This window comes from Notolepis coatsorum (assembly GCF_963971535.1).
Source record: "Notolepis coatsorum genome assembly, chromosome: 5".
Taxonomy (NCBI): domain Eukaryota; kingdom Metazoa; phylum Chordata; class Actinopteri; order Aulopiformes; family Paralepididae; genus Notolepis; species Notolepis coatsorum.
In genome coordinates, this window is record NC_140169.1 from 108,309,959 (window position 1) to 108,332,320 (window position 22,362).

Sequence of the window (22,362 nt, forward strand, 5' to 3'; positions counted from 1 at the left end):
AAGCAGATATGGACGGATACGGCTAAGATAACAGATAAGATAAGATATTCCTTTATTGATTCCCTTGGGGAAATTCTAGGCTAGCTAGCAGCCATAGCTATAGCTTTCTACTGAACGCACAGAGAAAGATCAATCAGGTGCTCCTGTTTTCAATATACTGTATTTGTTTTGACAGTGACTGACTACACTGTCTGTACAGGGTGCAATTACATGTAGCCTATAATATGTTTCCTCGTTCTCAGACAGGTCAATTAAAGACAATGTAGTTATTTGTTTCATTACAAACCTTTCCAGTACAGCCAAAAGAATGCGTGATGGATTATTGTTTTCATGCATATTAGCAGCAAATGAGAGAGAAAGAGAGATTGTTTTTAAATAGCTCTCTAAAATAAATAAAATTAGGTTTGCAAGAAAAACAAGTGCTCTGACGAATTTAGTCAGTGCTTCAAATCAACACAACTTGACAACAAAATAAAAACACCCTACAGAATCCTCAGTCCTCCCGCCGTCACTATAGCTGTTTCACTCATCACATCCAGACCACATTATAACTGAGCTCGGAAAACGTCCCTCCGTTAAGTTGTAAAACTACACGACAGCCCTGGAATGAGGACTAACCGCTAATGTAGGTGAGAGAGGGTTAGCCTGTCATACACAGACTGTGTGTCTCACAGACTCTCACAGACTCCACCGCCCTGCGGCTCATTACACACTAATTGACAACTAATTACTTTTAACCATAACAACATCATTGATGATTATTATGAATGGTATACATTAAAAAAAAAGCACTCTTTGAATTAATGACAATCACTCAAAACCTTGAGGAGAGTCAAGCAGGCACACGACATCTAGGAGGAAGAGGTGAAAACCCTGCAGGACAGACAGTATACATACATGTAATAACCACCAAATCTCTCTCACATCTGTACTGGTTTACAGCTATGTGTCACCGCACAGACATTTTGTAGGAAACGCCGCTACTTTTTCAGCTCGCTGTGTTTACAGTGTTCTTCCCAGGAAAGACGCGAAAACACCCACTGTCAAATGAAAAGGAAAACACGTCTAAATCACCGGCCTACAGTAACGTACACAAAGCTTCAGGTCAGACTGTAATCCAAGAACCACGACTAATTCAGCACCATGGTGGAACCGCTACGTTATGACTGCTGTTTACAGCAAAGAGACCCACAATTAGATTTACTGGCTGGAGATCAGCTTCTTTAACCTGGCCCCCAGTGTGTATGTGTATGTGTGTGTGTGTGTGTGTGTGTGTGTGTGTGTGTGTGTGTGTGTGTGTGTGTGTGCCGCGCGCGCACGGCATACATAACATATCTTATTTCTGCTGAGGTCATGATAAGAGCAGTCATTTCTGGGTGATACCCCAGTCTCCTGGACAAATACGGCCCAGCGAGGGGCTCCACTTTGGGCTCTGGGCTGGGGAAGAGAGGCCCCCTTTAGGACATGGAGAGGAGGGAGAGGAGGGAAAGGAGGGGGGCATGAGAAGGGAGAGGAACATAGGGGCTGAAGGCACAGCAACCACGTGGGATGGTGGCAAGGGGTGTCTTTGTGAGTCTCTGAAGGCCAAACGGGGGTAGAGGGAGCGAGGAGGAGGAAGGGAGAAAGGAAGGGGATGTCCCACGTGTTGTTCCCTCTCAAACTCTGACACACTCCTTCATTCTCTCTTTCTCTCTCCCACTCATGCACACACACACACACACACACACACACACACACACACACACACACACACACACACACAATGAGAGAGGTATGGAAACCGTTTGCCTTGTCTTCCTGGTTGAGATTGTACCAGGGCTGAGGAGGTGGTTGTGTGCGAGTCTTGGAGGTGACTGGGTTTAACACAGCAGAGCAACATTAGACCAAATGGAGGGAACATGATCGCTTGGCCAAAAACAATGAGACATTATTATGAACATACACTGTCATGTATATGTCTCTCTCTCTCTCTCTCTCTCTCTCTCTCTCTCTCTCTCTCTCTCTCTCTCTCTCTCTCTCTCTCTCTCCCTGTACACACACACACACTGACACACACACACACTGACACACACACACACACTTTATCTATCTCTCTTTCTCACTCTAATATATTCCCTTTCAGACACAAACATGCATACATCTCGTTCTCTCTCCCAACACACGCACCGTCACGCACCGTCACATTTATTCACGTGTAATATGGGGACATTACATAGACTTGCATGCATTATAACTAACCCTAACCTTAACCTTAACCTAACCTTAACGCTAATCCTAACCTTAATCCTAACCCTAGCCCTAACCATCACACTACATCAAAATGTCCTCCTTTGGTAGCATGTCCTGATTTTGGGAGTATGGAGTCTCGAAATTGTCCTGATTTTTCACATAAACGACGTACACACACACACATACGGAAACATGTGCCAGTTCCATGTGCAGAACAGGAAAGGGGATTGATCACTCCATGGAGTCCGCCTATAAAAAATGTCCTGGCCATTCTAATTCCCCCTGCCTGGAAACCATTCGCGGCCATTCCCGTTCCCAGAGCCCAGAGAGAGAGGGAGACAAAGGCCAGAGATCGCAGTACGAATGCATACAGAAAATCCAGACAGACAGACAACCCCCCCCCCCCCCCCCCCCCCCCCCCCCCCATCACTCACTCATGCTCTCCCTCTCACGCAAAATGGGGGAGGGGTGCAGGCTCCTGAAGCCACTCGAGGGCAGAGGCACGCCATGCACACACATGTAGGCACACACCCACATACACATTAGGCACTCCCCCCCCCCCCCCCCCCCCCCCCCACACACACACATTTTACATTTCCCTAACTCTCAGCCCGCGTTCCCTCGGCCCTCTTATGCAAACACAGCCAAACTGTTTTCCACCTGATCCTCGGCTGACTGTCCCCTCGTTCACAACCCAAACCTCATGCACAAACACACGTTCACCTAAACGCAACTTTGCATAGAAATAAACGCTGGTCCTTCACAGTTAAGATCCAAAATATCTGTCAAGTTTAGAAATCAGCCTGCAGCCTCAGTGGTTCTAATCACAAAGGACATCTCTGGGGGGGGGGGAATTGTGATTATTATTATTGACTCAGTGTGTCTGGAAGACGAGGCCATCTGCCGATTAATGAAATTCATCTTAGGTTGCTCTGAGCTGGCGAGGGAGCTAGCTAGTTTATTATCCTCCTTTTATTGACTGCATATGATTTACAAGATGCATCCTGGGGACAGAGAGAGGTCACTTTCTTATTGTTGTTGTTTCTCTGCTGCCACAATAGCCAATAAAGTGAAGCAATGGGAGGGATTCTGATTTTTTTTCCTTCTCACTGCAATAATTCATACAGTAGTACATGACTTGATGTTGTGACATTTTAATTTGAATACTCATGTAGTTTGTTTCCAAGTGCCATTCCCTCTGTTATGATCTGGGATTTATGTGCCTGAGAACAATATTACTTGAGATATTATTCTGTCTTAAAAGGCATCAGTATAAATACATCCATGACAATATTCTATTTGAGTTGTTGTTGTATTATTGGGATGTGTGTGTGTGTGTGTGTGTGTGTGTGTGTGTGTGTGTGTGTGTGTGTGTGTGTGTGTGTGTGTGTCAACGTCTCTCTCTCTCTCTCTCTCTCTCTCTCTCTCTCTCTCTCTCTCTCTCTCCACCATCCAACAGCTACCCTATATGTTTGTTTGGGGGAGGTTGGGCTGGTACAGATGGGTCTCCCTCCCTCCATCTCCTCATCTCTGTCTGGGCCGTCCTGACAAACGTCCATCTCTCCATTTACAGTACCTCATTCTCAACAACACTAACAGATGGGCCCAGGAGGACACTGGAACACTTCTAATCTGCTGCAACTCTCGTACACACACACACACACACACACACACACACACACACACACACACACACACACACACGCGCGTCCTGAAAAGCCTAATCTTTTAGAATAGGATAATATGGTATTCTCTTGCAGACTGCTTAATCTCATGCAAGACAATAATACGCGTTTGTTCAAGTGCCCTGTGGTAGGTCTGACTGAGTGCCCATGCACTAAGTTATGTTCAAGAAGACTGAAGATAGCTTTACAACATTCACTTTTATCATCTGAATGCTATGTTTATCCAGGCTAATTCCTTACAAAAACACTTTGGGGTCTCACTTTCTTTTGGGCTACATTAGCTATAATGAGAGCATGCTGGAGGAGATGGAGAAGATCAAAGCTCTCTTTCTAGTCCAACATATGCTATTTAGGGAACACTTTTATCTGAAGTGCATTATAATACTGAGAGCATACATTTTTAGCATGGGGTGGTCCCAATGGGAAATACTATGACCTTGTTGGCAGAGTTAGTGCCGTGCTATACGCAGTGAGCAACACAACATCCACAATTAATCCCAAACCCCAACCCGATATTACTTGGAATATGTAATGTTACATGGCCAGCCTATACAACATGTATTTTTGAGTGTGCTGTGACAGAACATACTCTGTTGAAAACCATAATTGTGCTTCGCTTGACAAGGAATGCAGACTCTCTTTTTTTTATGACCACTTCCACAAAAGCCTGTGTGATAACTGAGCAACTCTCCCCCCACATTCCACATGACAGTGGGTACACATCTGCTGCCAGTCAGAGTGCAGTGCACACACACAGACAGACGTGGTGCTCTCCCACCCAACAGTCCCAGGCAATGAATATGAATGAATACTCAGAACGAGCCAGGAACAAAACAGCTGCACTTTATACACGATAAATTCGCATGGAAATTAACCTTAAACTGGTAACAGTAAATCACTGCATCCACACACACAGCTTACATAGTATTATAGTATGTATACATGTAGTAGGCATGTAGCCTACGCATGAGCCTGCAGCCTACTATTTATAACATGGTAGTACATCCACAGAAAGCTATATCATACAGATTTATAAATAGGAGTGTACGTTTACAACGGCAACAAAGCCCAGGCATTTGTGATGTTTATAATTATAGTGTTTATGATCGTTGTAATATGAATGGTGCTTTTCAAAATTTCGGAAATCCTGTGCTCCTAGACGCTATTTTATCTCTCAAAACTGCTTTCTTTCGCGGCAGAGGAAACAGATTGCTGTTATTATTCTGACAATATCCTCCAAAGGTTATTTGACAGGATGGGAACACATCAGTCATTCAGCGATCGGTGTCCGCGCAATGAGCGCATTGTGAAATGAATCGCAGAAGGACTTTGTGAAAATGCATCTTTTCAAGGCAAACAAAGGCACCCGCAGAGTTTAAATAATACGCATGTTAAAAATAAACAATGTATCCTATGCAAACTTTTGTTTTGTATGAAACCCCCGTGCACGTGAATGCGCACCGAACATTTACGCACGGGTAGACATATTATTAATGTTCAAGGACTCCTACATAAGTGCATATTTTTCCACCAAAAGTGCAACCTATGCCAAATGTAAAAGATTATTTGTATCCAACTTGAAGGCAAATAACTACATTTGTGAATTGTAGCTGATCACAACAACAACAACAGCCTTCCCCTTTCATTCAATATCTTCGCACGTTGTTTTGCGCGTAATAATGCATGCATTCAAATATGTCCGTTTTGTTTTTCATTAATAATTGTTAGAATTTACTCACGATTTCAGGGGATTATGAATGACAGTCGCCATCTTCCTGCCGGACTGTAACACAATATTCCAAATCTCGGTGTAGTTTGGGACCCTTATGAAAAAAACAACAACCAATGCGCTCCTGTGCGTCCTGCTCCCGACCAATCACAACAGCAGCATCCAGACCTGAGGCGGGGCTTAGGAGAAAACTGTCAAAACCTACTAGAGCCAAGTGGAGCTGGCTGCTGGCCCATATAGGGCCTGGCCTGGGCACTAACTTTATGCAAAGATTGATTAGAGAAACATATATATATTCAAATACAGTATACGCTTTGTCATGTAGGCTACACTGTTTTCATATATGGGTGTTGGTCCAACAAGACAATGCGTTACACACCACTTGTGTCTGTGTAACACACAACAGTGTTATCCCATTCATGATCATTCATGGGGATATAATTCATATAAACACATAAACCCGGGGCATGTTTGCCTTCTCATTTCACTGAGACCTCGAGCCATATCTTCCTTGCACATTCAATGTAATACATCGAGTGTACATTTCCATTTAGTTGGTTTAATTGAGACAGACAGTCATGACCTAGGTATTCTCGCGATTGAAGGCGGTAGTTACAAAATGCGGATGTCTCCTCCGCGTGATTTATTTTCGTAGCCGCAGTTTGCGGAGACGCTCTCTGATTGGCCACTGACGTTTCTGGTCATGTGACATGTGCGGCCAATCGTGTGACGCCTGTTCCTTTCACCGGTTAAGCTTAACGATAGAACTATGGATAGAACACCAGCCCTGATTCCAAACTCTAACCTTAACCAACTTCGAAACCAGTGATAAACTAGGCGTTATGTAGTTTGCATGCTGTTCGAAGCGGAAATGGGCAAACACACAGGCGTCACGCGATTGGGCGCACATGACCAGAAACGTCAGTGGCCAATCAGAGAGCGTCTCCGTAAACTGCGGCTACGAAAAAAATCACGCGTCTCCTCCTAGCCACGACGTGACTGACAGCACAAAGCAACCAATACAAGACTACAAAACCAAAACGACTGACCAATTACAATGGTCAGGGGGGCGGGTCTCAATTGATCACGTGGGAGCAACGTTGTAACACAGGGAACTATTTTTTTTGTTTGTTTTTTAGCGTTAGCTACTTTGCAACCCCTACTTTGCAGCGTATGGTTTTGTTAGAAACATCATGTATTTATTAATTTAGCATGTAACGTTATAACAATTAAGTGCCGCACCCAATGCAATTTTTTATGTTAACGTTAAATCAACACTGCTAGAACGACGTCTAGCTAGCCGATACATGCTAACTGTAGCCAACTTGCTAACAGAAAGTAAACACGCAGCAGCACTCGGGCAGAGTGAACTGTAATAGCTGGTGGCCATCGTGTCTCTAAGTTGAGTTGGACCCGCAACACCAGGGGGATGAACAAATGGAAGTGTCTGGAGTAAGCAGAGACCTCAGGCGACACAGCGGCCACCGGCACAGAGACAACAACAGGACACAGGAACGACGGTGGGTCGCTATAGTGACATGATACATATCTTTAATGTGAAGTCCGATGCATGCATCACTGGCCATGAGGCATACAGTTACTGTATATTGATTGATTGAGTTCACGTTTACAGTGCTGTGTGTCAGTAGGCAGCTATTATGTAAAGGACCATTGATTTATTATACTTCTAGGATGTTGAGGTTTTGTAACTTATGTTCCATTCCACCACACAGGTATGACGATAGTGAAGCAGGTCCATCTCACGGAGCCTCACAGAGCAGCAGTGATGCTGCAAACCCGTCCCCATCTTCTTCTTCTTCCTCCTCATCCTCCAATGCCAACAGTGTTGCACCTGGTCAGTGTCTCACAGCATCCATTGATTGATTGATTGATTGATTGATTGATTGAAAAGTTTATTAACAGATTGCAGAATGGGTACAATACAGCATTATGAATTGAAAATGGGGGACCCTGATGTAAACAAGACGAAAGTCTTTCTCTGGTCTGCATCTCCTTAACACTTTGATCGCCAGGCTTAAATTCATAATTTACCATCCTCCGCCAGCCCTATTTAATATGGAGAAGTTCCCCTTCTTTGCAGGGCTATAACTTTTTAAATTGTATTGCTAAATTGACATTACTATTAGGGGTGGGACGATACATCGATCCAGATCGATATATCGATCTATTATCAATAATCAAATAGGATCGATGCAACGTAAAAAGATCGATTCATATTGGGATACTGTTATTTTGAAAATCCGGCGAGTCATATCCGCCCAGTAGCTCTGTACAGCACAGCAGGGCAACCTTCCTGTCACACACGCCTGCTTCTCTAACTTCTCTAGGCTCGCCTAATTATCACTCACACATACAACTCTCAGTTCATTTGCTGTTAACATTTTCAGATCTGCCAGGGTTCCACTTTGACCCAGAGAAGAACCGCTATTTCCGCCTGTTGCCAGGTCACAACAACTGTAACCCTCTGACCAAGGAGCAGCTGCAGGACAAGGAGAGTGAGAAGCAGAGGACCAGGCTGCTCACCGAGGATGAGAGGCCCAGGAAGGTGTGGTTTACTGTGACAGGGAGGTGGTAGGAGTGGGGGATGGACACCATGTAATAATAATACAGTACTTCATTCCTTGGTGATGATGACATGATAGGGTTTTATTTCTTGAAGTGGGCCATTTTGACCAACTACTTTATATTCATTGGAAAAATGTGTGTTATTTGTTAAATTTAAATCATTTGAATAAATAAAGTTGTCTACTTAGGTCTAATTACTAGATCAAATATTTAATCAATGCATCATCAGATAATGATTGTAAATAACACTCAGTTCTTCACATCGTCATGCTTCACCAATACCAAGGATTTCAAGCCATTCCATTGGAGTTTGCCAAAGAGAATAATGTTATATTTAATCTCCAGCTTGACTGAGATTGTGCTAAAGCGTTTTCTTTTGGAGTAATGTGTGTTTTCTCTGCATTGCAGAAAGCCCCCAGAACAGGACTGAACACGGCACTGCTGCTACAGAAAAGACACCTGGGCCTATTGCCTGCTAACTCCTATAGTAGGTACTGTATCAATGTTACATGCGCATACACACACATTGACAGTCTGCCTGATTGATTGATTGATTGAAAACCTTATTAACAGATTGTAGAATGGGTACAAGAATACAGTACGGCTCAATACACACAATTGTTAAGGGGATGCAGACCAGAGAAAGACTTTCCTCTTGTTTACATCAGGGAGGGGGGTTTGGACATTTACGGGAGCCAGTTTCGAATAGCAGCCTCCCGTAGGTGCTCTTTGAGAGCGGTTTGGAAGGTGGGTAGGGATTCTGATAGTTAAAGGGGCACTTAACCAAAAAAAACAATGCGGATTTATTTGTGCGATTATCTCACACAAATCCCAAAACTAAACCGTTTTGCACACATTCATTTAGTTTGACAGTTAATGAGAGTAAATGCGTTTGAATATGGTCACCAGTGATGTCACAAGTTTCTCTGCCCTGATGAAGCCCTGTCGGCTGAAACATGTTGGCTGTTTTTATTGTCCTGTCGTGAATTTGCTGTTCAGTAAACACCCTTTAACCCAAGAGTTTGCATTTATAGTATTTAGTGGGGGTACAATGATACGAACATTTGGGGCGGCTAAGTGGCGCAGTGGGCAAGGCGCTCGCCACTAACGCAGGAGATGCTGGGTTCGAGCCCAGCTCTCGGCGTTGCTACCAGCTTGGCTGGTCGTTCATACTAACACAATTGGCAGTGTTAGGGGTGGGAAAGCTGGTGGGTGGGGATTGGACGTTGTGGACAGCGACTCCTACAGGTCGGTTGGTGTGCCTGTACAGCAGAATCAGGAAGTAACAGGGGCAGTGTGAGCCTCCCACGCGTTACTCCTCGCCACTGAGAGATCGCGCTGTGCAAAATTGGGATGGGAGAAATTGGGATGGGAGAAAAAATAGAAAAATAAGGAGAAAAGTGGATACAAAAAAAACGATACGAACATTTTGGCTGATACAAAATGTCAATATGATCTGGCCCAGTTTTGCCCTTCGGATCGATGCAATCAATAAAAAAATTACTATCACCAGCCGATATGTGTTTGCCAATATATATCTGTTTTGCTCAGCAGACCGATAAAGAAATATATATAAAAATCACTATCATTAGCCGATACCGATGTGGTCACTGATGTATGGTGCATCCCTAATATTTATACAGTATATAGCCTCTCCGATGTATGGTGCATCCCTAATATTTATACAGTATATAGCCTCTCCGATGTATGGTGCATCCCTAATATTTACACAGTATATAGCCTCTCCGATGTATGGTGCATCCGTAATATTTATACAGTATATAGCCTCTCCGATGTATGGTGCATCCCTAATATTTATAGCCTCTCCGATGTATGGTGCATCCCTAATATTTATACAGTATATAGCCTCTCCGATGTATGGTGCATCCCTAATATTTATACAGTATATAGCCTCTCTGATGTATGGTGCATCCCTAATATTTATACAGTATATAGCCTCTCCGATGTATGGTGCATCCCTAATATTTATACAGTATATAGCCTCTCCCTTCCCCAAAGGAGCACCTTCTTCACTGTTGTTATAGAAACCAACAGAAGGCCCTTTGCTGCACCTTTTAGTAGTGCCACACACAACTACAACACACTTAACTGCAAATTATACAAATTGAGTACATTCTAGAATGATTGTAATGTGTTGTGTGGAGAGAGAGGCTGTCCATGTGTGTCCTTTGCCTAGCTGGCGTTCCCAGCACTACCGTTAGTATTATGGTGTGTCTACTCTGTGCTAATGTCTGTTACTGTGTGTGTGTGTCCAGGTTGGTGCACGAGTTGAAAGTGACTGGGATGAGACGTCACAAACTGGAGGTCCAGAGTTCTGACACCAGCAACCCCAATACAGACAACTTCAGACTCATAGTGGTGAGAACACACACACGCACACACTTTAAAAATGCTTTATTTGAATTCACCAAATTCTGAATATGTACGATTTGTCTTTTTTTAATCTATTGTATTGTCTATATTTATTTTATTGTAATGTATACTATAACCGATGGGGCATACACCTTTTGTTTACACAATACATTTTTTAAATATTTGGATATAATTTATTGTTTACACTGTTTATTTTGTCTCGTATTTTTATATTCAGATTCAATTCTATTACCTATATTTATATCTTCTATTACCCCACCCATACCTGTACCCCCCCCCCCCCCCCCCCCATGCTGCTATGACACCTGGATTTCCCCAAGGGGATCAATAAAGGAATATCTTATCTTATTCAGGTATCATAGAGGTTCATCACCCACATCTGCATTATATCCGCCGGTTATACATGAACTTTTAAGACTTGGGAGTCAGTCTTTTTAAATGTTGTGATGTTTCCGACCTCCTCTTCTCCTCGTGCCCAGGGGGACTCTGCCTGCGAGCGTGTGTTCACGGTCAACGACGTGTCCCACGGAGGCTGCAAGTACGGCATCATGAACTTCAGCGGCTGCAGCCGCGGCTCCCTGTCTGTGGAGATGTGTGACAACCTCTACTTCACCAACCGCAAGGTGCTGGAGCTCAGAGCTGCTGCTACTGACCCTTATTTATTCATCAAACCGTTATTTCATTGATACATTTTTCCATCCCCTCAAAAAACAGGCAATGGACCTATCTCCAACCCGCCCCCTTTTTTTTATCCCCCAATCACAACTGTTGCGATTGGAGGATCAAGAAAAGAGGGCAGGTTTAAACGTTTAAAGTTGAACGTTTACATTTGAGTTCGCTTGAGTTCGTTCGTTTTTATTTGTCCCATCATGATACACACTGAAATAGCGCTAAAGCGTGCACTTTTTAGAGCGATTTTTTAATAATCTCAGTGCTTCTGAATTTTATTATTCTTATTATCTTTTGTTTTTCCGTGTTAGATGTTCTGGAACATTTAACTGCCACCAACGAAGTGTTTGGAAGCATCGATGTGGTCATTTTTTGAATCAATTATGTTTTGTAATGGAATTATTGGATTCAGGCGATTACAGTACTGTGAATACAGTGGCAGCTTGTGTATCTTACTACTTACTGTATTGTAGTGTTTTGTCTCCATTTTAATCGTGTCATCATGTGTTTTCAGGTGAATTCCATCTGTTGGGCCTCAGTTCAGCAGTCAGATTCCCACGTCTTGTATCCTTCTAATGCTTTGAACTGTGCTGCTTGTCCTTTCGGAGCCTCCGTATTTCTTTTTAGCACTTGCTTTGCCAGTTGTTAGAAGTGAAAAGTATTTCAACTTGTGTTTAAAAAAAAAAATCTTTAAAATTGTAATATATATATATTTTTAATAGATTTTCTATAGTCAAAGCAGGAGTTACAACTATTGTTTCCCTCACAGCAGTTAAGCGCACTGCTAGCTAAAAAGAGGTGGACAGGTCCCACTTGGTTTCCTTGACTGAGCTGTTCCGTCAGACTGTGTCTGGTCGGCATGGCAGAGACGCCTGGCTGTGTCAGCTTACTGCCTGCCTCTCTCTTCAGCAACTCCAACCCAGGTACACGTCCTGATGCCTCCACATGTCCACGCAAAGAGGATCACAAAGCACTCTTGTTTGTATGGCTCACTAACGACTGTTTTTCTTTCTCTAATTTTCCCTTTTTAACATCTTGACACCATTCCCTCTCTGCCACTTTGGCATCCACTCTCTACCTGCCTCCCTGTTTTGTTCTCTTCTCGTTTCTCCTCTCCTATCCCTGTCCCTCATCAGATCAGCCTGGGATGTTGTGTAGCTTTAAGATCTCCACAGCCTGGTCCTGTGCCTGGTGTCTCAACCCTCGGGCAGACAAGACCTTCAGCGCAGGTCAGTCACACCCAGAGCTGCCGCGGTATTGATGTTTTCCTTACCGCACTAATTTGCAAAATATTTCATACCGCCGCGGTTATTACCGCACGCACACAAAAAATTTAAAAAAAAAGTTTGAATGCATTTTTTTTTTTAGTAGTAGTCTACTCTTTATAGCATATAGCCTGCCTCTAGTCTAAATGTCTATCTTTAGAGGATGACTTTGCAGCATGAATATTGTTTGGGATTCGGCAAGCACGCATTAGTTATTGAAAGTGAAACACGGATTCGAAGTTTCCCCTCTGGTCGTGCGCAGTTCACTCGGTGTCGCGGGCAGGGGTGGTTACCCCTAACCCCCCCGACCCTTTCTTATTATTATTACTATAAAGTTACTACTTTATAATAAAGGCATTCGTTTTGTGGCATTAACATTATATAGTTATACGTTCAATAACATCAGCGTATTTACCGGACAATAGCAAGGCAAGCAATACTCTATTCATATCTCAGTTCCTTTCTTTGCTCAGAGCGTGCTGAGTTGTCCCATTCTGCGGTCTGTTAATAAAGTTTTCAATCAGACAAGTGTATAGAACGAAGGGCTTTTATTATAACATTCGTTGCAGACAGTAAAATCATTATGTCTCGTTTAGTACTCCTTAGGAGCGATGGTAGTCCACTCCGGCGGAGAGTTAAAGCTAACGTTATTTTTTTTTTTTTCAAATAGTTTTTCTTTATTTTCTCTTTTCAACATGAAACAAGACAATACAATACAATAACAATACTAATAAACAAGACATCACAGGACAATAACAGTAATAATAATAATAATAATAACGACAATGACAAGACCATCAGTTAAATCAGAATAATGAAAAATAAAATAGTCATGTATAAAATAAATATATAAATTAATAAGAATATATATATATATATACATATACATACACACATACATATATATACATATATACATGCATATACCCACATGTATGTACCATAAGGCGAGATGAAAGCTAACGTTATTAGCCGTGTTGTGATGAGCTGACATTCAGGAAGTAAAAACCGAATACGCGCTTGCCGATTGGTGGTAACACACTGCATGACGCTACAACGTGTGACGCGTCTCTCTTCTGACCAATCAGTGGTCTGCAATGTTTCACGTGACTTTTCTGGTACCCAATAGGGTCGCTTGGAACCTCGATAGAGGAGTAGGGTATATCTGCAGAGCCGCAAGCCCAACGAGGAGGGTAATTTATTATTATTATTATAAAAAACAGCGGTGACGCGGTATTCAGCCTACTCTGCGGTGGCCGTGATGTAACAGTGATACCGCGGTAATGCGGTAATCGCGGCAGCTCTAGTCACACCATCATCATTATCCTCCTGCCACCCATGATGTTTAGTTACATAAGATGGTGTCAGGAATATAACTATTTGTATAAATAATCAGAACTGTTCGATGGTTCGACAACCGCGGTTCTGGTCACCGAGATCATTTTACTTTGGTACTGTGTGGAACCCTTTGCTGTAGCCTGATGCATCACTCACTGTGTATGGAGTGCTTTTGTAACTGGCCTTTGACTATTTCAATTTACTGTCATAAAACACTAAGAATAAGGAATACTAAGTTCAGTTGATGATATTAGTAATTCATGCCCACTGCATTTAAATCTAAACATTTAAAACACAAAACAACCTCTGCATTTAGATTCCGACAGGTCGAAATCCATAGTCAAATCCATAATGTTGTTATTTATAGCAAACTATATGCTAAAACATTTCCAAATTTGGAACAGCCGTGAGGCAGAATTGACCTTAACTCAATCAGCGCCAGAGAGATATGTCTAATGTGTGGTTAAAGGGCCAGCATTCTAAAGTATAGGAATACGTGGCAGTGTTTGCAGGGCTATAACTAACTAACTAAACTATTAGGGATGCTCGATATTGGCTTTTTTACCGATACCGATATACCGATATTGTCCAACTCTTAATTTCCGATACCGATATCAACCGATACCGATATATGCAGGGTCCCCCCCCCCCAAAAAATGGAATAATTTCAGGTAATTAACATTACATATCTCTTGTTGTGGAATTAACACAACATTATGCATACTTTTGACAATAAATAAAATCAGAATTTGTTCTTACTTGCTTGCCTGGGTAAATAAAGGTTATAGAAATGTAAAAAAAAAAACGATATCGATATTTTCCGATTATCACATTTTAATGCCGATATCGGCCGATAATATCGGTAGGCCGATAATATTGGACATCCCTATAAACTATTATAGCTATGGATACAATACTATGGGCAATTTGATATTGAGTATATATCGTTCAATATGTGAAAAAGAAAAGAAAAAGTCATCCATACATTCCAGTTTTATACCGTGGTGAATATAAGTATGGTTTTAGAGCGGTCTAGGGTAATTCATGGGAGGCTGGTAATAGCCCCCAACGTGTATTATACTAAATGCATTGGCGTTCCGTCCCTACACACGCTACAATAAAAAAAATCAAATGCATGAAAGGTTGTTTTTTGATGCTTTGATCGTCACCAACGGAATATGTTATGGACTAGCGTTACACACATACGCTCGGATTGCAATGAAGGCATGCTTTGATCAATGCAAGATTGATATCATATAGCCCTTACCTTGACTAGGATGTGCCCCAAAAAGAATATTCCAATTATCTGATCGCGAGTCCCAGTATTGGTGTCGTTCGTGTCGCCAACATAATCCGCCACGCATCATCCATCTGGAGCATTTGACGCTCCTCAAGCCGATCGGGACAACCGCTCCCCTTGCCCGACATGGAAAAATCAGACCGGACACTTTAGATCGGCGCACAGCCCAAGACACAATGTTTCAAAGGGTGCTCCATACCGCCGCCTGGTAGGATGCAGCCGGTATTGCACTTTTGAGATCTCAGACTCATTCCCTATGATAACACCAGGCTCCCTGGATGGATAATGAATGGAAATAGCGAATAAAATAAATAACGATGAAAACCGACTTTTCTCGGGTTTGGCACCGCTCAAGCATCGGCAAGTTAACCTGACTTTATTCAGGTATGGCGTCCATTGAGTTAAAGAGTTATCTAACACGCCCACTATATAGGCCTACACCTTTAATACGATTTTAAAAACGTTCTGGTTCATCTGACTGACATGGTTCCTCGTCTGGGATATTCAATTAGCTACGTGCTGCCGCTATACTGAAGTGTGTGCGTGTGTGCGTGTGTGTGTGTGTTGACAGGACTGTCTCGGAGGGTTATCGTGGCAGATGCAGTGACGGGTCGGAGGCAGACATACCCGTCGGGCAGCGATGTCCTGGCTCAGCAGTTTGCCCTGAGGGTAAGTTGACAGGTTCACTCACCGTTTAGTGATTATTATGTTCTATTCTAGTATTATTTTATTTTTCACATAATTATATTGTTACTTACTTATATGTTATTATTATAATATTTTTTATTATCTTTTTTCCTGCCTGTAACTCCCCTCCCCTGTCCCCATGCTGCTATGCCTGAATTTCCCTAAGGGGATTAATAAAGGAACACTTGTTGACTTGACTGACTGACTCCTGCCTCTCTCTCTGCCTCTCTCTCTCCCGCCTCTCTCTCTCTCCCGCCTCTCTCTCTCTCCCGCCTCTCTCTCTCCCGCCTCTCTCTCTCCGCCTCTCTCCCGCCTCCTCTCTCTCCCGCCTCTCTCTCCCGCCTCTCTCTCCCGCCTCTCTCTCCCGCCTCTCTCTCTCTGCCTCTCTCTCCCGCCTCTCTCTCCCGCCTCTCTCTCTCCGCCTCTCTCCCGCCTCTCTCTCTCCTGCCTCTCTCTCTCCCGCCTCTCTCCCTCCCGCCTCTCTCCCGCCTCTCTCGCCTCTCTCTCTTGCCTCTCTCTCTCCCGCCTCTCTCTCTCCCGCCTCTCTCTCTCCCCCACCTCTCTCTCCCCCGCCTCTCTCTCTCTCCCGCCTCTCTCTCCCGCCTCTCTCTCCCGCCTCTCTCTCCCCCACCTCTCTCTCTCTCTCCCGCCTCTCTCCCCCGCCTCTCTCTCTCCTGCCTCTCTCTCCCCCGCCTCTCTCTCCCGCCTCTCTCTCTCTCCCGCCTCTCTCTCTCTCCCGCCTCTCTCTCTCCCCCACCTCTCTCTCCCCCACCTCTCTCTCTCCCGCCTCTCTCTCCCGCCTCTCTCTCCCGCCTCTCTCTCTCCCGCCTCTCTCTCTCCTGTCTCTCTCTCTCCCGCCTCTCTCTCCCCCACCTCTCTCTCTCTCCCGCCTCTCTCTCCCCCACCTCTCTCCCCCACCTCTCTCCTGCCTCTCTCTCTCTCTCCCACCTCTCTCTCACTCTCTCCCGCCTCTCTCTCTCCTGCCTCTCTCTCTCTCCCGCCTCTCTCTCCCCCGCCTCTCTCTCTCTCTCTCTCTCCCCCGCCTCTCTCTCTCTCTCCCGCCTCTCTCTCTCCCCCACCTCTCTCTCTCTCTCTCTCTCCAGGCTCCGGTGCTGTTTAACGGCTGCCGTTCGGGGGATATCTTTAGTATTGACCTGCGGAAGGGCAGCCGGGGAGACCACAGCTGGAAGGCCAGCCGCTTCCGCCAAGAGTCAGCCATCACCTCTATCCAGATCCTGCAGGATGAGAACTACCTACTGGCTGCTGACATGATTGGACAGGTCAGAGTACTGGACCCCATAACCCTTTCACTACCACACTACAGATGGTTAACCGTCTGTAGTGTGGTAGTGAAAGGTTAACCTTCTGTAGTGTGGTAGTGAAAGGGTTAAATTACATCAGCTAGGCTGCTTCTCCCAAACAGGGCCACATTGGGCTCACAGAGCTAGGGCCTACAGCGCTTAATGTGTTTATAGTATTTTGTAACACTGTTTATTGGAAACTACTGTGTAATTCAGTTGTCGAGATGCAAAAACAATCACAGAAATGTTGTTGATGGAGAAATCCGTAAGCCTGGCTAGCCTGGTCATTGAAGTCAGGCTATTGAGTTGAGTTTAATTTAAATATATATATATTTTTAAATAAATAAATATAAAAACATATTTCATTAGACTGAGAATGACCTACACTACTGTAATGTTGACCTAAGCCAAGCCTCCAAGGGCACTAATACGCTAATTTTATTTGATTTACTACTGAGCCACCTTTGCAACTGTAGACTTGAACCCAGTGCATGCTATGGACATGGAGTAATAATGATTTTTTTTGCTGTGTTGCTCTCATTCCTTTATCATGAAATGGAAACGTGTGTGTGTGTGTGTGTGTGTGTGTCCTCTGGTTTGGTGTGCAGATCAAGTTATGGGATGTGAGAGTGTCACGGACTGTGCAAGAGTACAAGGGCCATCATAATGAACACGCCTACCTTCCCATCCACGTCAATGAGTCTGAAGGGCTCCTGCTGGCAGGTAGACACACAGATGTTTCTAATGTGATCAAAAGGGGACCATCCCCCAACCTTGGGCTGATGATAACCTGTTGAAATATTTGAAAGACTACAGAAAAACAAAGTTAAACAGTTTTTCTTTTCATGAGGGACAATTTGGGAACATAGACAAAATGTTAAAGTTATGATCATTATTTTATGGACCACTAGAGGGCAGCAAGGACCACTGCCTCTCTTTCTCCCAAAACGAAAGTCTCGTCTTGTTTTGCCAAAGTGATAATTGGAAATACAAGTGTATTTCACGTATAAACAACAATCTTGTTATAACTAAGGGATTTGCTTAAAAAAAAATTCTATGGATTACTAGAAAATGGCTAATGGAGAAAATAAATGCATATGTTTTAGGGCTGTCACGATTTGTCGCCCTAGTCGACAACACAATGAAATTGTCGATTTGCATATTCATGATCGACTCATTGTATTGTTAATTGTATGTGCCTTTTGCGGTGGAAATGGCAGACGTTCAAAGTCATAACATGTGCAACGTGTAATCTAACTAATGCACAGTGAATCATGTTCAAAATATAAATAACTTCTCTTAAACCACTATTCGTGATTCTGACTAGAGCCAGGCCTCGACAGTCACAGTGCGCGTTTCGCTCTCATTTGATAACTTCCGTGTTTCACTCCACCCCCACCTTACATTTTAGAAGCTATGACATTAGCTCTTCAGCCTGCGTTCTACAGCCTGTGATAACTCCTCTTGCGGGTCACGCTTTTTCTATGTAAACTCTGCGAGCAACGGGTCCAATAAATGCGTCTAACATGCTTTATATTCTCGCCATTCCTGTATGCCCATAGCTCTATCTCCCTCTCTTTCTCTCTGTACGTTCAATGATGATGATCAATGAAGTAGCCAAAAGTTACACTATAAAAACTAACTTGATAGTTGATGATAATAAATATTTCACTTCATTAGCAAAAATATTGTAAAATCATTAAGTTTGCTATAAGCTATTCTCCCTCTCGTGTGTGTGTGTGTGTATACATTTACTATAGGCTACTCTTTTTGACATGGATTAGGCTAATTAGCTTTAACAATCCTGATTCTTGAGCCTATTTTCAAAAGGAAGATATTGATGAAATATGTATATAGCCTATATACAGGTGCAGCTCAATAAATTAGAATATCGTGGAAAAGTCAATTTATTTCGCCGCATTGATCCAGTCATTTGTGCAAAAGGAGCCCCAACTAAGTACTGAATGAACATACTTTTCAGTAGGCCGACATGGTCTTATGTAATATAAAAATTTCTGAGATACTGAATTTGGGGTTTTCATGAGCTGTAAGCCATAATTATCTAATTAAAACGAATAAAGGCTTGAAATATTTCACTTTGTGTGTAATGAATCTATAATCTACCAGAGTTTTGCTTTTTGAATTTAATTACTGAAATAAATGAACCTTTCCACAATATTCTAATTTATTGAGCTGCACTGTATAAAAAAATACATTTTATTCCTATCTCCTGTGCTGGCACAAGCACTACCATAGCGTGGAGTGGAGAGATACCACACAATACATATAATAATTCATGGAAATATACTAAAAAGCTATTTATGGCCGGTAAAAATCTCTCTGGCTGGTAGTTTTTTAAATCTAAAGCTAGAAAGGATGAGGATACTCATTAAACATTTTGAAATATTAAATTGCAAATACTCACTGACGGCAGAGGCAACCATGCAAGGTGCCAACCTGCTCATTGGGAGCAGTTAGGGGTTAAGTGTCTTGCTCAAGAACACTTCGACACGCTGCCTGGGAGGAGCGGGAATCAAACTGGGAACCTCCGGATTTACCAGACGACTGCTCTACCTCCTGAGCCGCTGTCGCCCCCACTCCAGTAATGGAGTACTTATTTAGTTGTGCTACTCTTTTACTTGTACTTGTCATCTTGCGTACAAGAACCCATACTCCAACTAACAGTAAGATGTAACTAATGGAACAGTAGTTCTATGATGACTAGATAGAGGTCATAATTCGGTGCTCTTTCCACCCCATGCAAACAGCTAGATATCACAGTAGTCCTCTATGGGTCACGACCCAAAGTGGGGTCGTGGGTAGGTGACCGTGGGGCTGCGCATTGGCAAGTAAATGATTATTTCTTTAATGTTCTGGCAACATATTTTGGCTAAATATGCCTCGTTTTATAAATGTGTATTAACATACTGCTGTAATATAATTTTCTAATAAATCTGCATGATCAACTTCAACAACGTGTGCTTTTATTGTGATATTCCTTAATTCCACGTAGAAATCACACGATACATTAACACTTTCAGCGCCAGCCGTTTTATCCATCCTTGTAGTCAATGGGCCACGCTTTAAAAGATAGGGATTTTCACTGTGCGTCACAATGTTTGCAGGGGCCGGGCTATATCTATATTCTATATTTTATAGCTATGGAGACAATACTATGGCTCATTTGACAGTCACTATCCCTCGTCTAACATGTAAAAAAGAGTAAATTGCTTCATGTATATGTTTGCGTGTTATGCCGTGGTGAATATTGTAGTTCCAGAGTGATCCTGGCTAATTCCTGGAAGCTGCGTTATGGAGCGATATGTGAATTTTGCTAAAGGCGTTCACGTTGCTCACCTGGACACGTTACTATTTCCAAATCAAAGGTATATAATAGGTATTGTTTCATCATGAATGCATCAAAGGTGGGGGGGGTCGTTTTTTGATGCTCTGGTCGTCAGCAATGGCTTTTTTTTTTTTTAATACTACATGCGTTGATCATTGCGATCGATGTGAAATCATTGTTGGATCAAAGTAGGATTGATGTCATATAGTCCTTACCTTTACTAGGAGGTATCCCAAAAAGAATATTCCAATTGTCTGATCGTGATTTCCAGTATTGATGTCCATCGGGTCCCTGACATGAACTGGCACAAAATATGCATGGAGTGTGCTGAACACGTTTCAAAGTGGTCGGATGAAGCGATTCACTTGGCTTGGTCTAAATTCTCCGCCCGGACCATATACGGTACAATGTAATGCAGTGTGAAATAAGGTTACAAAGGGTAGGCGATACTGCCACCTAGCAGGATTCGGCCGGTATTGCGCTCTCTGGGTCTCAGAATGAGTTCCAATGGTAACACCTCCGGACCTCCGTGCGACTGTATAGAATTAAAAAAAATGATCGAAAACCTGACTATAGTCGTGGTTGGCCGTATAGTTTGGGGTCCTAAATCCTAAATAAAATGGGGTTGTGGTATTAAAGTTTGAGAATCCCTGCTCTAGTGTCTTCCACAACACCTCCTCATGTTCCTACTCTTCTCCTCCAGTGGGCCAGGACTGCTACACCAGGCTGTGGAGTCTGGCGGACGGCCTTCTGCTGAGGACCATCCCGTCCCCACACCCCGCAGCCAAGGACCTGATCCCCAGTGTGGTGTTCTCCTCCCAGCTAGGGGGCCGCAGGGGGCTGCCCGGCCTCCTCATGGCCGTGAAACATGACCTCTACTACTTCCCCTACAACACGGACTACCAGGACGGGGCAGAGACACAGGCTCTCGCCAACACTTCCTGACATTGATCAACAAACCAAATGTTCTAAATAAAGACATGTGATCGTGCATCATTTTGAATCCCATACCTGCCAACGTTATGCTGTGAAAAAGGGGCTTCAAACTTGTAGGAATATTTCTTTCATTTGGGTAGTTTTGTCCTCATTCCTTTTAGTCAGAGGCTGACTGCGCCGAGGCACTAAGGAGATGTACATTTACTCTGGGTTGCCAGGATGTACAGGAATGATTAAACGTGGTGTATGAAGTAGATAAGACAAGTTTCACTCTAAATGTGCACATTTTGGGTCTTTTCCTGCCTTTGGTTCGGTCTGCTTTCACACCTTAAACAACCAAGTACGCTTAACTTAAAAAAATTAAATAAAAAACGAACCGAGACCCACATTTTCTGGTGGACCAAAGTTCGAATCAGCTTTCACATCAACCGGACTATCCAAGGAAACGAACCAGGGTTTGATTAAAATGGTCCAAAGAGCTCAGGTGTGAAAGCACCCATGGAGAGACATGCGCTATTATACAACATGCATCCAGGTTTTGTACTGAGAATTTTAGTTGAAGTGCTGCTTTGCTAAAGAAAGTCATAGAATAGACGCACGGGAGTCAATAAAAAAACGTTTTGCCAACCTGAGGATAGATCAATAAACATATTTGCTGAAATTGTGAATGATCTCAACCATTAGAACTAGATCTTTGGCGTTTAAAATTTTGTCCACAGAAAGTGCAATTAATGAGCTGATCAGTGAATTCTTTTTTTAGGCAAATTAATTAGTTTTTATGAGGTATAAAAAAGTGTAATTCTTTCCTGCATCATTTAAATTAAAATTATATTCAACAAAAAAGACGATTCATCAAATTATTATTTTTCTTTTTTACAGACAAATCACTGAAGTTCT

General features: G+C 43.1%; 2 protein-coding genes across 3 annotated transcripts in view; one reads left to right on the plus strand and one right to left on the minus strand.

Moving 5' to 3' along the window:
- The window catches only part of dpf3 (double PHD fingers 3), a 69,076-nt gene extending 63,346 nt beyond the window's left edge, over positions 1–5,730 (minus strand). Inside the window, exon 1 of one of the 2 annotated variants that reach the window (XM_084313825.1) lies at positions 5,654–5,730. In XM_084313825.1, the coding sequence (XP_084169951.1) occupies positions 5,654–5,685 (32 nt within the window). In that variant the 5' untranslated portion in view covers positions 5,686–5,730. The remainder of the gene's footprint in view (positions 1–5,653) is intronic. The other variant, XM_084313824.1, reaches the window with a different exon arrangement.
- A 1,006-nt stretch (positions 5,731–6,736) lies between these two features.
- Positions 6,737–22,358, plus strand: wdr21 (WD repeat domain 21). The gene is made up of 13 exons (XM_084315239.1): positions 6,737–7,163; positions 7,377–7,498; positions 8,052–8,209; positions 8,638–8,720; positions 10,506–10,608; positions 11,103–11,246; positions 11,807–11,856; positions 12,136–12,215; positions 12,429–12,521; positions 15,767–15,864; positions 16,986–17,162; positions 17,792–17,906; positions 21,233–22,358. Exons 1-13 carry the CDS (start codon positions 7,081–7,083, stop codon positions 21,472–21,474), a joined length of 1,548 nt encoding a protein of 515 aa, XP_084171365.1. The 5' UTR covers positions 6,737–7,080; the 3' UTR covers positions 21,475–22,358.
- The last annotated feature ends 4 nt before the right edge of the window (positions 22,359–22,362 follow it).